Source organism: Myotis daubentonii, chromosome 21, assembly GCF_963259705.1.
Source record: "Myotis daubentonii chromosome 21, mMyoDau2.1, whole genome shotgun sequence".
NCBI lineage: Eukaryota > Metazoa > Chordata > Mammalia > Chiroptera > Vespertilionidae > Myotis > Myotis daubentonii.
In genome coordinates this window covers 11,027,890-11,043,289 of record NC_081860.1, presented here as the reverse complement: position 1 = coordinate 11,043,289, position 15,400 = coordinate 11,027,890, and the positions used below count along the sequence as shown (strand labels likewise).

General features: G+C 44.5%; 1 protein-coding gene across 3 annotated transcripts in view; it reads left to right on the top strand.

Moving 5' to 3' along the window:
- Positions 1–15,400, top strand: part of FANCI (FA complementation group I) — a 52,686-nt gene that overhangs the window by 13,483 nt on the left and 23,803 nt on the right. For 2 of the 3 annotated variants that reach the window (XM_059678270.1, XM_059678269.1), the window contains exons 9-16: positions 258–343; positions 2,290–2,416; positions 4,704–4,799; positions 5,974–6,110; positions 8,296–8,476; positions 10,425–10,512; positions 13,144–13,274; positions 14,179–14,249. In XM_059678270.1, coding sequence (XP_059534253.1) covers positions 258–343; positions 2,290–2,416; positions 4,704–4,799; positions 5,974–6,110; positions 8,296–8,476; positions 10,425–10,512; positions 13,144–13,274; positions 14,179–14,249 — 917 coding nt within the window. The remainder of the gene's footprint in view (positions 1–257; positions 344–2,289; positions 2,417–4,703; positions 4,800–5,973; positions 6,111–8,295; positions 8,477–10,424; positions 10,513–13,143; positions 13,275–14,178; positions 14,250–15,400) is intronic. The other variant, XM_059678271.1, reaches the window with a different exon arrangement.

Below are 15,400 nucleotides of genomic sequence, written 5' to 3'. Positions count from 1 at the left end.
TAGCAGTGTAGTATTCCATTGTGTAGATGTACCAGTTTTTTAATCCACTCATCTGCTGATGGGCACTTAGACTGTTTCAATGGAAATTTTTTTAAAAAAAGATGTATTTTAAACCCAATTTTAACACAAAAGTATTCCGTATTCATAAATTCTTACTGTGACTCTGGGATGTAATTTGTTTATTTAAATTTATCCTTGAGAAGCCTTTAAGCTGAAAAGTTCAACTTGCTGATCTTGCCTGTTTTGTATTTTTCCAGGGGAGCAGAAAGAGGGTTTTGGAAGGCATCATAGCGTTCTTCAACGAGCTAGATAAGCAGCACAAAGAGGAACAGAGTGGTGACGAGTGAGTAATACGGTTTAGAAACAAAACCACTTTTACAGATCTATCTCCTCATTGTGCATCGTAGTTACTTCACTGTTCTCTAACCTTCCGGTCCCTGCCTTCACCTCCGAGCCCAGAGCTTCCCTAACCCTCTCCCAGCTGCCCAGTAATACAGTTAAAAGAACCGTGCAGCCTCCTCAACTCTTTGCATTTGCTCCTTTCTGGGAAAATAGCAGTAACTGTTCTGTAAGTTGTAAGTTTAAAAGCTATTTATTATTAAGTGTCTCCTCTGTGCCAGGAACTGTGTCGTCCTGGGTCTACAGCGGTGAGCCAGTCAGTCAGGCAAGGCCCCTGCTCTCGTGGAGCTTAAATTTTAGTGAGAAGAGAACAGAAAATGAGGAAAACAGTAGAGTGGAGAGTGCATCTAATTCAGATGGATGATGTGATAGAGGCAGCATAGCCACTATCGCAGCATTGTATTGGGTAGTCAGGGAGCCCTCTCTGAGAAGCTGCTGTTTTCACTGCATGGTAAGAGCCACAATATGTAGATCGGGGAAAAGAACATTTTAAGTTAGTGAAACAGTACAAAGGCAGGAGACAGCACGGCATGTCTGAAAAGGGATTTTTTTACAGCAAATATTTGTAAGTGCTTATCTGTGCCACGTGCTGTTTAAGCACTTTAAACCTCACAACAACCTTATTTCGTTTCTATCTTTTGGGTGCGGAAACCAAGGCACCGAGAACTTGAGGAATTTCCCAAGATTCTCTAGCCAGGGCTGGGTTTGAATCCAGGCAGCTTGGCTGTAGAATTCACTCTTTTTTAAATTTACTTATTTATTTGAGAGAGAGAGAAAGAGAATATCCATTTATTCTTCCATTTATTTATGCATTCATTAGTTGCTTCTTTTATGTGCCTGGGCTGGGGATCAAACTCCCAACCTTGGTATATCGGGACAATGCTCTAGCCAAGTGAGCTACTCAGCCAGGGCTAGAATTCACACTCTTGGTCCTGTTGCAGCCTACTGCCTCGGCTGTGGAGTAACTTGTAGTTACTTGGCTGCGAAGGTGATCTTGTTACTCAGGAAGGACTGACAGGAAAGTAGGCTTCTGAGGAAATAAGCCCAGCCGTGACCCTGTTGCGTTGAGGTGTGGGTTAGCATTCCATGCGGAGGTGTTTAGCGGGCAGTCTGGTGTTACAGGGAGAGGCCAGAGTGCAGATAGAGGTCGGAAGGGACCAGATGGGGTCACCTAGGGAAAGCGTGAGGAGAAGAGAAAGGAACCCAGTGCTGAGCCCAGAGGCATCCCACCATTTAAAAGGAGGGTGAGCCCAGCTGGTGTGGCTCAGTGGTTGAGCATCGACCCGGGAACCAGGTCACGGTTCGATTTCCGGTCAGGGCACATGCCCAGGTTGCGAGCTCAATCCTCAGTGTGGGTCATGCAGGAGACAGCCGATCCATGATTCTCTCTCATCATTGATGTTTTTATCTCTTCCTCTCTGAAATGAATAAAAATATTTAATAAATAAATAGAGGGTGAACCAGCAAAAAAAAAAATAAAATTGCTCAGAGGCCTGTGACAATGCCCCAGAACCTCAGAGAAGAAAGGATGTCAAGAAAAAAGTGTTGGCTGTGTGGAATTGGCCGAGGCGTTAATATGGGACGATGATTGGTTTTGGCAGCCGAGGGATCATTTGGAACCCTTGCAATACTAGCCAGTGGCATTGGGGGTGAGAATTGGGAGGGGACAGAGCCTAAATGAATTGTATTTAACTGGGAAGAGGACAAGAAGTGGAAATAATGACTGTGGACACTTCAGGAAGTTCTGTTGCAAAAGGGAGCAGAGAACGAGGCCGTGGACTCGGCGCTTGCTGCCTTCGCCCAGCGACCCTGAGTTCAGCCCGCGTTGCCCCACGTGTTCACCGGGGCGTCTGCCCTGCTGTCTCCTCATACTTTTCTGTTGACTTTCAGGCTCTTGGATCTTATCACCGTGCCGTCAGGTGAACTTCGTCACGTGGAAGGCACCGTTATTCTCCACGTTGTGTTTGCCATGTCCTTGGACTGTGAACTAGGCAGAGAACTCCTGAAACACGTAAAGGTAGCGCAAACTCTTGAGGTGACCCGGGATCTCTGTGAAGCAGGGATGTCTGAGCTCCGGCCTCTTCTATGCCAGTTCATGACAGGAAGGAAGCAAGGAGGAATACTGCAGAATGACCCTGGGTCTAGAGCAAGCATGTCAAACTCGCGGCCGGTGGGCCATAAGTTTGACATGCTTGGTAGATCTTGTTTTTGACTTTGACGTCACCACATTGATAAGCGAGTTCCGTTTTAACCATTTGTATGCCATAAGCATCTATGACGCAAGTGGCGGATCTTTTTTAATTAAATTCAAAATATTGTGGCAGTTAACTGGTGAAAGCCATTCCTTAAATGTTCTAGTTTTTGAAATGAAAAAGCCCGGCCAGCGTGGCTCAGTGGTTGAGCTTCGACTTATGAACCAGGAGGTCACGGGACGATTCCTGGTCAGGGCACATGCCTGGGTTGCAGGCTCGACCCCCAGTGTGGGGCGTGCAGGAGGCAGCCGATCCATGGTTCTGTCATCGTTGATGTTTCTATCTCTCTCTTCCTCTCTGAGATCAATAAAAATATATTAAAACAAAAAACAAATTAAAAAGGAAGATGAGAACTGTTCAGCAAGGAACTGAAATTTTAATCTTAACTCCACTAGTATCTTATGTTAACGTCAACACTGACCTATTTGCCCATTTATGAATTAGGGATATTGCCTATTTCTAGTATAATATGAGGTTTTGTGAAACTAAGTCATTCATTAAATATTTGTGAAGTACTAAGATAAAAATCAGATGTATTCCAAACTCTTTTAAAGAAAGGTAGTATGCAGATAAAGGACCTATTTTTCCCCGAACATTTTGTTTTGAAATGTTTAACCCACAGAAAAGTTGAAATACTTTAGCAGGACAAACATCTGTCTACCCTTCACCTAGATCAGTGGTCGGCAAACTGTGGCTCAAAAGCCACATGCGGCTCTTTGGCTCCTTCAGTGTGGCTCTTCCACAAAATATCGGCTCTTCCACAAAATACCGACTTCTGTGCATGGGCCACGAAGTTTCATTCGCACTGTACGTGTGCACTTGCACATGGTATTTTGTGGAAGAGCCACACTGAAGGGGCCAAAGAGCCACATGTGGCTCACGAGCTGCGGTCTGCCGACCAGGGACCTAGATTTACACATAAATGAATGAGTATGTATGAGCCAGTGAAACTCTAAAGCCACTGAAATTTGAATTTTATTTAATTTTCACACATCATGAAAGTTTCCTTTGATATTTTTCTCCCCCAGCCATTTAAAACGTAAAAACAAGTTGTAGCTCACGGGCTGTACAAAAACAGGCTGGATTTGGCCTGCAGGCTGTCGTTTGCCAACCTCTGTGCCGTGGCATTACATCCGAAGGCTCATGGTTAGCAGGCTGTCTACTGCTTAAGACAATGGCCATCAGTTTTCTTTATAATCTGACAGTCATCCATGGGATCATAATTTGAGATCATGTGACAGTTCTTGTCCTCAGCAGCTTTCACACGCAGTTTTTGTCTTTTTATGTACTAAGGATTCTTGGCCCACATCAGTAATTATGCTGGGAGTTATAAAATGGTAGAATGAAAATTAAAATGGTTTTTCTGCATTATTGATTACCCTTTTTCTGTGAAAAGCGCCTTCCTTTTGCCTTCTAATTTTTGGGGGAATATTAGTACGTACCCATGAACCTTTTTAAATACAGTGTACTCAAAGCATTTCTTTTTTTTTTTTTTTTTTCTCAAAGCATTTCTCAACGTGACCCATATTTGGCCACCTGGATCCTTCTAGTTTGCTCATGTGTCCTTCTGACCCCTTTAGTCCTTGGGCATGTTTATGGCATAAACTATCCAAGGCTCACTTTGTACATTCCTTGCCCCATCCTGGTAGCAGCCATTTCTTTTTTTCATTGTATGTCATTACTGAGTTTGAAGAATTCTTCATATATTCTGGGTATAAGCCCTTTATCGTATATGTAGGTAGCACATATTTTTCCTTGTGGCTTGTCTTTTAATTTTCTTAGTGGTGTCTTTTGAAGCACAGAAAAGTTCTGAGTTTTGATAATGTCCAATATATCTATTTTTTTCTTACATAATTTTGCTTTTGGTATTGTGTATAAGAAGGTATTTTCTAATTTAGGTTCTTAAAGATTTTCTGCTGTTTTCTTCCAAAAGTTTTATAGTTTTAGCTCCATCATACAGGTTTCTGATGTATTTAAGGACCTTTTTTTAAGTAGGCTGTGTTACACTTTTAAGATGTAAATACTGACTCCTTTTTTGTTTATCTGTTCTAGGCAGGACAGCAAGGAGATTTCAGTAATAATTATATATGTCCCTTCAGCATTGCCCTCCTGCTCTCTGTAGCAAGAATACAAAGGTTTGAGGAGCAGGTATTTATTAATGACTTTTTGGTTTCTTCTATAGCTGATACGGAGTTCAAGAGCCTGTATTTTTTTTTTTTTATTATTCTTTCCTAAACAATTCCACCTCAATTCTGCCAGCAGCAAATTCCTCTACAAGACATGTAGGGCCCTAGCCAGTTTGCCTTAGTGGGTAGAGCGTCGGTCCTCGGACTGAAGGGTCCTGGGTTCAATTTCAGTCAAGAGTCTGGATCCCAGGGCTTTGTGCAGGAGGTACCAGTTGATGTGTGTCTGTCTCTGTCTCTCCCACTTTCTCTATGGAAAAGAATCCTCGGGTGAGGATTAACAACAATAAAAAAGACAGGTAGGCCCACACTGTTGACTGGGGGTTGCTTGAAGACTTTTCTTCGGGTACTTGCTTTATACCTCTATTTCCTATTGTTTGGTAAGAGAGGTGAATAAAAATGGAAACATCACACAGTACAGGTAGCAAGGATGGGAAGTTTGGCTGGGTATTCAGCAGTTCTGTTATGGTCTATTATGTTCTACTAGAGGCCTGGTGCATGAATTTCGTGCACGGGTGGGGGGTGTCCCACAGAACAGCCTGCACCCTTGCCAACCTGGGACCCCTTGGGAGATATCCGACTGCCGTCAGACATCCCTCTCACAATCCGGGACTGCTGGTTCCTGACTGCTCACCTGCCTGCCTACCTGATTGCCCCTAACCACTTCTGCCTGCCGGCCTGAATGCCCCCAACTGCCTTCCCCTTCCAGCCCAATCGCCCCAAACTGCCCTCCCTGCAGGCCCAGTTGCCCACAGCTGCCCTCCCCTGCAGGCCCTCTTGTGGTGGCCATCTTGTGCCAGTGTGTGATGGTCAATTTGCATATTACCTCTTTATTATGTAGGATTAGCTTTCCAAGAAATTGTCCCTGGTCACGTTGAAATAATGGTGAATAGGTTAGTTGCAAGGATGAAAGGATAAAATCCTTCGCCCTTTTTGCTCATGTGTTCTCTACTTGTGGGAAGGCCTGTCTCTTAAGTTCCCACTGAAAGTCATAATTTTTATGTCGTACTCATCTAGTGAAGACAGTTGTCATGGGGATCTGAGAGTAGAGCAGCAAGTAGGAACTGTGACAAGGTTAAGATTCTGTGGCAGGGAACATCATTTTTTGCTTCATTTTCCTATTTCTTTCATTGTATTAGGTGTTTGACCTTTTAAAGGCTTCAGTTTTTAAAAGCTTTAAGGATCTTCAGCTTCTCCAAGGCTCAAAATTTCTTCAGAATCTAGTCCCTCATCGGTCCTGTGTTTCATCCATGGTCTTGGAAGTGGTAAAGAACAGGTGAGTTCATGAACCACACCCCAGTAGGTTCCTCAGGTGTTTGGTGTGAGAAAATGTGATGCCATACCTATGGCCCATCAGAGAAAACTGCTGACATTTAATACAGTTAATGTTTGTGTAAGTCCCCTTTTAACCCTTTGAGTGCCAACCAATATCCTAGGGCAGTGATGGCGAACCTATGACACGCGTGTCAGAGGTGACACGCGAACTCATTTTTTTGGTTGATTTTTCTTTGTTAAATGGCATTTAAATATATAAAATAAATTTTAAAAGATATAAGTCTTTGTTTTACTATGGTTGCAAATATCAAAAAATTTCTATATGTGACACGGCACCAGAGTTAAGTTAGGGTTTTTCAAAATGCTGACACGCCGAGCTCAAAAGGTTCGCCATCACTGTCCTAGGGACTATGCTAAAATTGCCAAGGCATTTTTGCTGATTTTACAGCAGTTTAGGAAAAAAATTAGGAATTGCAAGTAAATGAAGTTACATATTCAAAAACTTAAGGAAACCTTTACTACATTGACACATTTAGCAATATCATCATCACTAATAAAAGCAGACTTAGAACTAGATGCCATTTCAAAGCTTTGATAGCGCTCCCGGCACTTTTGGCGAAAGACAGGAGGAGTGTGATCGCGCTCCCGGCACTCTAGGGGTTAACTTATTGCTGCTTGATATTGGTGTGCCCTTTCACTGTAAGAATTCCTGTCTTCTCTAAACGCTGACTTTTTTCCTTTTATTTTCTTTGAGTAACCCCTTTCCCTTTTCTCTCTGTTCTCTTCCATTAGCCATTGGACTTTCTTGATCTCTGTGCCATATTTCTCAATTTTTCTTTCATGCTTTTCATATTGTGGTCTTTTTATGTGAAGTTCTACAAAAATCCCTTAACTCTTTCTTCAAATTAATTTGTTCTTCGGCTCTCTCCATTTTACTCATTGGTCCATCAGTTGGGTTTTTCACTCCAGCAATCATATTTTTCATTTCCAAAATTCCCAGTTTATTTTATAACAGTTTGTTTTTGTTTCATGCTATTGTATTTTTTTTTTTTTTAAATCCTCACCCGAGGATATTTTTCCATTGGTTTTTAGGCAGAGTGGGAAAAACAGAGAGAAATATTGATGTGAGAGAAGCACATCGATTGGTTGCCTCCTGCACGCACCCTGACCAGGGCTCTGGCCCAGGAGGAGCCTTGCAACCAAGGTACATGCCCTTGACCAGAATCGAACCTGGGACCCTTCAGGCCGCAGGCCGACACTCTATCCACTGAGCCAAACCGGCTGGGGCCATGCTATTATATTCTTACTAGAGGCCCAGTGCACAAATTCGTGCACAGGAGGGGTCCCTCAGCCTGGCCGGTGATCAAGGCCGATTGGGACTGTCTTGCCCAGTCCCAATTGGGGCTGGCCAGCTGGTGGGAGGTTGGCTGGCCGGGAGTAGGGACCACAGGAGGTTGGCCGGCTGCGGAGGTTGGCTGTGGGAGCACACTGACCACCAGGGGGCAGCTCCTGCGTTGAGCGTCTGCTCCCTGGGGGTCAGTGCGCGTCATAGCAACCGGTAGTTCAGTCGCTTAGGTTTATATATATAGAGAGTTTCTCTGAGGATAATCATTATACTTTTAAAGTCTCCCATGTGTTCCAGTAACCTTTTCCCTCAGATATTAGTTCTATTCAGTGAGTCTGGTGCTTCTCTTTCAAGACGGCTTTTTTTCCCCCTTGTATTTGGTGATTATTGCTTGTCTCCTTACTGTTTCTGGCGTTCCCCATTAGTTCGTCTCAGAGGGCCGCACCTACTTAACACAGTCTAGCTCTGATCTGATAGCGGGAGATGTCCTGAGGGCTGATCTTCTAGGCGTGTGGCCCCAGATCCTCCCGTGTGTCACCATCCTCCCCGAGAGCCGCTCTGCCTCTAGGCCCAGGATCCTCTACTCGCACGTGTCAGCTCAGGGCTGTCTTGTCATGGCTCACTTGTTGGCATAAAGTGGGGACATGGCGGGTCTTGAAGGAGAAGGTGGAGAAGGATGCTGTGTACCATACGGATGCGTGAGAAGGAATGGTTCAGGTGAAGGCGGTTGGTTATCGTTATCGGATCAAGTTTGGGAACTGTAACATGGCAACGAAGATAAGGGTAAGGTGTTTCACTACGCTTTTTTTTTTTTTTTTAACTAAGCTTTGTTTTCTTGCAGTGTCCATAGTTGGGATCACGTTACCCAGGGCCTGGTCCAGTTTGGTTTCATTTTAATGGATTCATACGGGCCAAAGAAGATTGTAGACGGACAAGCTATTGAAAGCAGCCCCGGTCTTTCTAGAACACCAAACCAGCATGCATGTAAGCTGGGAGGTGACATCCTGTTGGAGACTTTTAAGGTGAGACTCCAGCTTGGCAACCACTTCCTGATTTCATTAAATGATATCATAAATGGGGCATGATGTTTGCTGGAGTTTGGAGGACAGGAAATTGGAGTTTCGGGAACAGATTGGGGTAGTAATTGACACATCACAGTTCTAATTTAATGGAATACATACTTTCTCATCTTTTATTTGTATGAGTTTTTCATTCTGTTTTTTATTCATTCTGATAATTTCTTTTTTAAAATAAATCTTTATTGTTGAAAATATTACATATGACCCATTTCCTCCCCCATTACTCCCTCTAGCCTGCCCCCACCCCTGATAATTTTTTAGAAGTATGAATAGATGTTAGCTTTCCCATGGTTTCCTCCAGCAGTAAATCATTTCTGAGTGTTTTTTAATGCTATTTATTTATACAAAAAAATAATCTTTTACATTGCTGTAGAATATCAGACTTGAAGAATCATGCTTATTAGTTTGTTGTTGAAGAACCAAAATGGGGAATTTACCTTTTTTAAACTCATTACGATATTATGACTATCATCTCAGTCTTAATTTCTGAATCAGCTCTGAAAAATACATTTTTTTTCAAGTGAAAAACGAAAGCTAGATCTTACCTGAAGCTAGAAAAGTTCTTTTGCTAGTGATTCCTCTAAGTCGTCTTCTTTGTTTTTCTTTTCTTTTTTTAATCTTCACCTTAGCATATTTTCCCATTGCTTTGTAGAGAGAGTGGAAGGGAGGAGGGATGGTAAGAGAGAAAAAGAGAAACTTTGATGTTAGACACATGGATTAATTGCCTCCTGCATGCGCCCCCAGCAGGGTTGGGGATCAAATCTATAGCTCAGGTTTGTGCTCTTGACTGGGAATTGGACCCCTGACCCTTTGGTGTGAGGGCTGGTACTCTAGTCACTGAGCAACACTGGCCAGGGCATCTAAGTCATCTTGACATGCAGTTGTTAAATGTGGCTACATGCCAAAAGTGTGGGCTGAAAGTATTTGATACTAAATTTTTTTTTCCAGAGAGGAAGGAAGAGGGAGAGAGAAAGAGAAACATCCATGATGAGAGAGAATCATGGATCGGCTGCCTCCTGCAAGTCCCCCACTGGGGATTGAGCCCACAACCCGGTCATGTGCCCTTGACCGGAATCGAACCTGGGACCTTTCAGTTCACAGGCCGATGCTCTGTCCACTGAGCCAAACCAGCTAGGGCTATTGATACTAATTGAAATGTTAATCTAGTGTCCTGATCTGGAACTATGGAGTGAAAGTCATAGAATAGCCCTTGAGAGTTGTATGTTAGATTATATAAATGACTTATTAATAGTAATCAGATTAAAAAGCATTCTAAGAATAAGAGCCTTTAATAGTTCCCATTTTTAATCTTTTTTAAAACTAGGGAGGTTCCATTTGATTTCACACAGATAGATATTGGCTTTGTCAGGGCATCTCTAGAGCATATAATTGACTGCTAATAATCTCATTATTACTCTCTACCTCAAATAACCCAGTTCCGGGAAGAAATTTAACTAAAATTCTTAAGTCCTTTTTAAGGCAACTATTGTGCTTCCAGACACTGGTGAAGGTGTTTTTAGGTTTTCAGACACTGTCATGGGCTTATGAATTTTACATTAAATGTGCATACTGTCAGCAATGTGGGTGTCGGCGTATAATGGATACCCAAGTGCAGTCATTCCTGTTTGATGTTGAACGTTATATGTAGCGACATTTTCACTTCAGGTTCATGGTCATTGTAGGGATCTCTGTAGGTTCCTAAACATGGTCGTTTGAGGGTGGGATTCAGGGGTCCAGTCTTTCAGGTGATTCTCATTGTATCTGTCTTTGAAATAAACACTGAAGTTTTACCCATATCCACACTGCCCTTCATTCTGCCTAACATGCGTGGATTCAATTATAAGCTCAAAGTCACCAAGGAATGTTTTATTGGTTCTTCTGTTCTTTTTAGATCCATGAGATGATCAGACAGGAAATTCTGGAGCAGGTCCTTAACAGGGTTGTTACCAGAGCATCCTCTCCCATCAGCCATTTCTTAGGTATGGAACTTGGAAAAGGTGGTTAAAGTGCTCAGGAATATTTTCATTTCAGTGTCATAATGGTTTGATCAGGGGAAAAAATTTAACGATAAAAAGAAATTAACAGCCCTGGCCGGTTTGGCTCAGTGGATAGAGCCTTGGCCTGCAGACCGAAGGGTCCTGGGTTCGATTCTGGTCAAGGGCATGTACCTGGCAGGTCTCCAGGGCTCACCCTGTGCAGCCCTCTCCCTCCGGTCCTCTGCCGTGAACTCCAGCTGCCTGGCTTTCCTGACCCTCAGCTCTGCTCCTGTCACTCCGGGTTTCCCCCTCTGTGGGTGGGGCGGTGAGAAGGCTCACTGCTCTTATCTAGTGTCTGAACATTGCTGTTTGATATAATTGGTCCTTTTTGTTGTTGTTGAAGTTGGAGGAAAAATCCGCTCACTGTTGCTCCATCATGGTGGGAAGCAGACGTCTGTTCCTCTTTTTACGTATTCTTGCTTATGCATGTCATTCCTGTTTTCCTGATTTCAGTTGTTTTCATGGGTACGGCTCCCAAATCTTCATGTCTAGATTGCCCTCTTTCCGTAGTTCATTGCTTTCATTCCTGCTGGGTGTTTCCATTTAGTATTCTCCTTTATATCGCAAATGCAAGAGATGTTCCTTCAAACAAATTCTCCTTTTTATTGCCACTATTTCTATTATCTGAGGCCTGGCTCTCCAAGTCCCAGAAGCTGGAATTCTTTTTTATCTTCTCAAATACACTTGTATCTAAATTCTCCCATTCTTTATACACACACACACACACACACACACACACACACACACACACGAAGTGACCAGATCATTATGACCACCCCATCAGTATTTCATTGACACTTCCAAAAATACTGAATATTGAAAACTTCCTAAACAAGTACTCTCAAGGTTTTATTATTATTTGTATAAGTAATTCACGTCATTGTACTGATGGGGTGGTCATAATAATCTGGCTACTCAGTATATATATTTATATATATATATTTCAGAGAGGAAGGGAGAGGGAAAGAGATAGAAACATCAATGATGAGAGAGAATCATTGATTGCTGCCTCCTGCACACTCCCTACTAGGGGTCGAGACTGCAACCCGGGCATGTCCCCTGACCGGGAATCGAACTCCTGGTTCAGAGGTTGCAGCTCAACCACTGAGCCATGCCGGCCGGGCTAAATTCTCCCCTCCTTTCCCTCATACTGTTACTTCCCACCATCACCCCCATCCATTGCCTGGTTCCCATCTTGTGACCTTGCACGTAGACCGCTGCCTCAGCTTCCTAACCGGCATCCCCTGCTTTCTCTTCTCCGCGGCAGTGCAGCCTGCACGTCACCACCAGAGGGTATTCCTACCGCACCCTCCATCACTTGGGAATTCCCTCAGCAATAACTTGTCAGCTCTGGGTCCTGCAGTTAAAGTTCCTGACAATTTGATCCAGCATTAGCTTCAGTTATTCACTTATTTATTCGGAAGCTTCACCCCCGCTGCACAGACGTGCGCCCTGTCCCCTGTCCATTCCTGCGCCTCCCCCTGCTTTTCCCTTGTGAGTAGCTGGCCTTTGTGGCTCGTGGTGCGCTAATGTGGCCCATTGTCCAGAAGCCGGCTTAGCTTTCTCCTCTCTGCGGAAGCACGCCAACCCATGGTCTCTTTCTTTGAAATCCTGCATGATCTCTTTTTTTTACAACTTTCTAGGCCAGTGGTCAGCAAACTGCGGCTTGGCAAACCGCGGCTCGCGAGCCACATGTGGCTCTTTGGCCCCTTCATTGTGGCTCTTCCACAAAATACCGACTTCTGCGCATGGGCCACGAAGTTTCAATCGCACTGTACGTGCGCGCCCACACGTGGTATTTTGTGGAAGAGCCACACTCACAGGACCAAAGAGCCGCATGTGGCTGGCGAGCCGCAGTTTGCCGACCACGGTTCTAGGCAATAAGCTATGTTAGGATTATTAGCTATTTGGTATTTTGTTATTTACCTCTTCTTTTTTTAAAAAAGTTTATTTTATTGATTTTTTTACAGAGAGGAAGGTAGAGGGATAGAGAGTTAGAAACATCGATGAGAGAGAAACATGGATCAGCTGCCTCCTGCACACTCCCTACTGGGGATGTGCGTGCAACCCAGGTACATGCCCTTGACCGGAATCGAACCTAGGACCCTTCAGTCCGCAGGCCGACGCTTTATCCACTGAGCCAAACTGGTTAGGGCACCTCTTTCATTCTTTTAAAATATAATTACTTGACTTCCAACCGAATTAAAATTCTTGAAGGGAGCGAGACCATGTTTTGAGCTTTTGTCTATTCCGTATAGGATCATAATACGTATGCTTACAGATAATCAAAGTTCCTAGATGTTTATTGACTTAGCTTGGGAAGATGATGATACTGTGCGCTACCTGTCATGCAGTACAATGGGTCTCTTTCTTAGGTAATTTTTCTAGTCTTGTCCTATTGCAGCAGACAGTAACCGTAGAAAAATAAGTAGCATCAGTAGAAATCTGTATTGCAGTATATTTGACTTGAGAAAGGAAACAAACTTATTACCTTGCTTTCCCTGTTTTAATTTTCCTTTTATTTGGAATAGCCTTAGCTACTTGCGTCGACTCATAGCGGGTTCTGTTTTTCAGAGCTGCTTGCAAACATCGTCATGCACTCGCCCCTACTTCTTCAGAGCTGTTCTTCCAGAGTCTCAGAGAGTTTCGACTACCTGTCCCTCCTGCCCCTTCAGACTGTGCAGGGGCTGCTGAAGGCGGTGCAGGTGAGTCCCCCCAGGAGCAGAGAACCCAGGTGGGGCGAGTGGGAGTCCGATGTGTTTATGAATATAAATGTGTCTAAGGAATCCTGTTTCTCTTGATTCTGAAACATTAAACTTTGTATTAAAAGGGCAGAAGCCCCAGCCTGGCTGGTTTAGCTCAGTGGATAGAGCGTCAGCCTGTGGACTGAAAGGTCCCAGGTTCGATCCCGGTCAGGGCACATGCCCGGGTTGCGGGCTTGATCCCCAGTAAGGGGCGTGCAGGAGGCAGCCGATCCATGATTCCCTGTCATCATGATGTTTCTATCTCCCTCTCTTTCCCTCTCTGAAATTAATAAAAATATATTTAAAAGGGTGGGGGTGGGCAAGAGCCCCAAACTCTAGACTCTGCTTTCCAAGTTTACCCGTCTTCACAGCGCTACTCTCTGGCCTTTGACTCACTTTCAAGTTAGTGATGGAATCGAAAGGCTCTTACAAAATTGCCAGTTGAGGACAATAGAGTTAAAGGCTAGTTCCAATGTAGTATTTCAACTACAGTGTTGTCCTTATTACTAAGTGTGATATACACCGAAACATGTAGAAAAGTGCCTTAGAGCCCCGCTGGTGTGGCTCAGTGGTTGAGCATCAACCTATGAACCAGGAGGTCACGGTTCGATTCCTGGTCAGGGCACATGCCCGGGTTGTGGGCTCGATTCCCACTAGGGGTGTGCAGGAGGCAGCCAGTGGGTGATTCTCCCTGATCTTTGATGCTTCTATCTCTCACTCCCTCTCCCTTCCTCTCTGTAATCAGTACAAACATTTAAAAAAAAGTGCCTCAGAAAAGCCGAACAGTCACAGCATTGGGGAGCAAGGAGCTAAGGCCGATAAGCAAGCTCGTTCTGGTTTTATCCTCCTCTGCTTCCTCTTTCAGCCCCTTCTCAAAGTGAGCATGTCGATGAGAGACTCCCTGATCCTGGTCCTCCGGAAAGCTATGTTTGCCAGGTACGTAGCGCCCCGTCTAATGTTCCTAGCAGCCCTCTCTGCCGCCTCCTCGTACAACCTGGTCACAGGGCCATGCAAACGCCTCACCCAGCCGAACACGTTCACCAGACGGCGTTGTGCGCAGTGCTCTATCTCACTGAGTCTCCAGGCAGTCCTGCAGGGTTACTGCAGCTCCCATTTCACAGACCAGGGAACCTGGGCTTAGAGAAGGCCGTGACCTTCCAAGCCCAGTAGGAGTTGGTGTTGGAGCCCGGATTCGAGCTTGTGATGAGGGTCCCCTGCTGTGCACTAGCATAGCCCTGCAGAGCAGGGTCCAGTGCCGGCTGGCAGCAGTTCTGAAGGGAAAACACCTTCATTGAGAAGTAAATATTAGCCAGGCCGGTGTGGCTCAGTGGTTGAGCGTCGACCTATGAACCAGGAGGTCACGGTTTGATTCCCGGTCAGGGCACTTGCCCAGGTTGCGGGCTCAATCCCCAGTGTGGGGTGTGCAGGAGACAGCCAATCAAAGATTCTATCTCATCATTGATGTTTCTGTATCTCCCCCTCCCTTCCTCTGAAATCAGTAAAAAATGTAATTGAAAAAAAATTTTTTAAGCTTATTTTAGTGAACATCAGAATTGTGGGCTAGTGACTGTCGACCAGATCAATTTTTGAGGGTCTCGGTCTTTTGCTTTTTGGCTTAGCCAATGCCTCCTGACCGCTCTTCCATTATTTCTTAGTATACAAACTGTAGATGACAATACGTCTCCTACAAAATACTCTGAGACAAGTACTAGGTGGAAACCACTTGGTGCTTTAAGTGTGAAATCACATAGGCAATACGCTGCCCTCATGGATGGCCATAGGAACAGCCAGTGCTGCTGCCCCTGTTGTAGCAGTGAGTTTTCTGTTGCTCCTTATGCAGATGCATGTCTGACAGGCTAAGGTGAATGTTGTAGCATCTATAACATGAACTTGTCATGGAGCCGCTGGGAGATGGCTGGACCATTTTACTGGGTGGAGGGTTTATCAGGCACCACGCATGGCTCTCCTTTAGGCGCAGAGAAAATCAACCATTTCCTGTGCAATTCAGCACTTACAGCCTCGCCACACACTTGTTCTCATTCCCCATGTAGACGTGTCAGGGTAGAAGGAAGTATAGGTAATGTCAT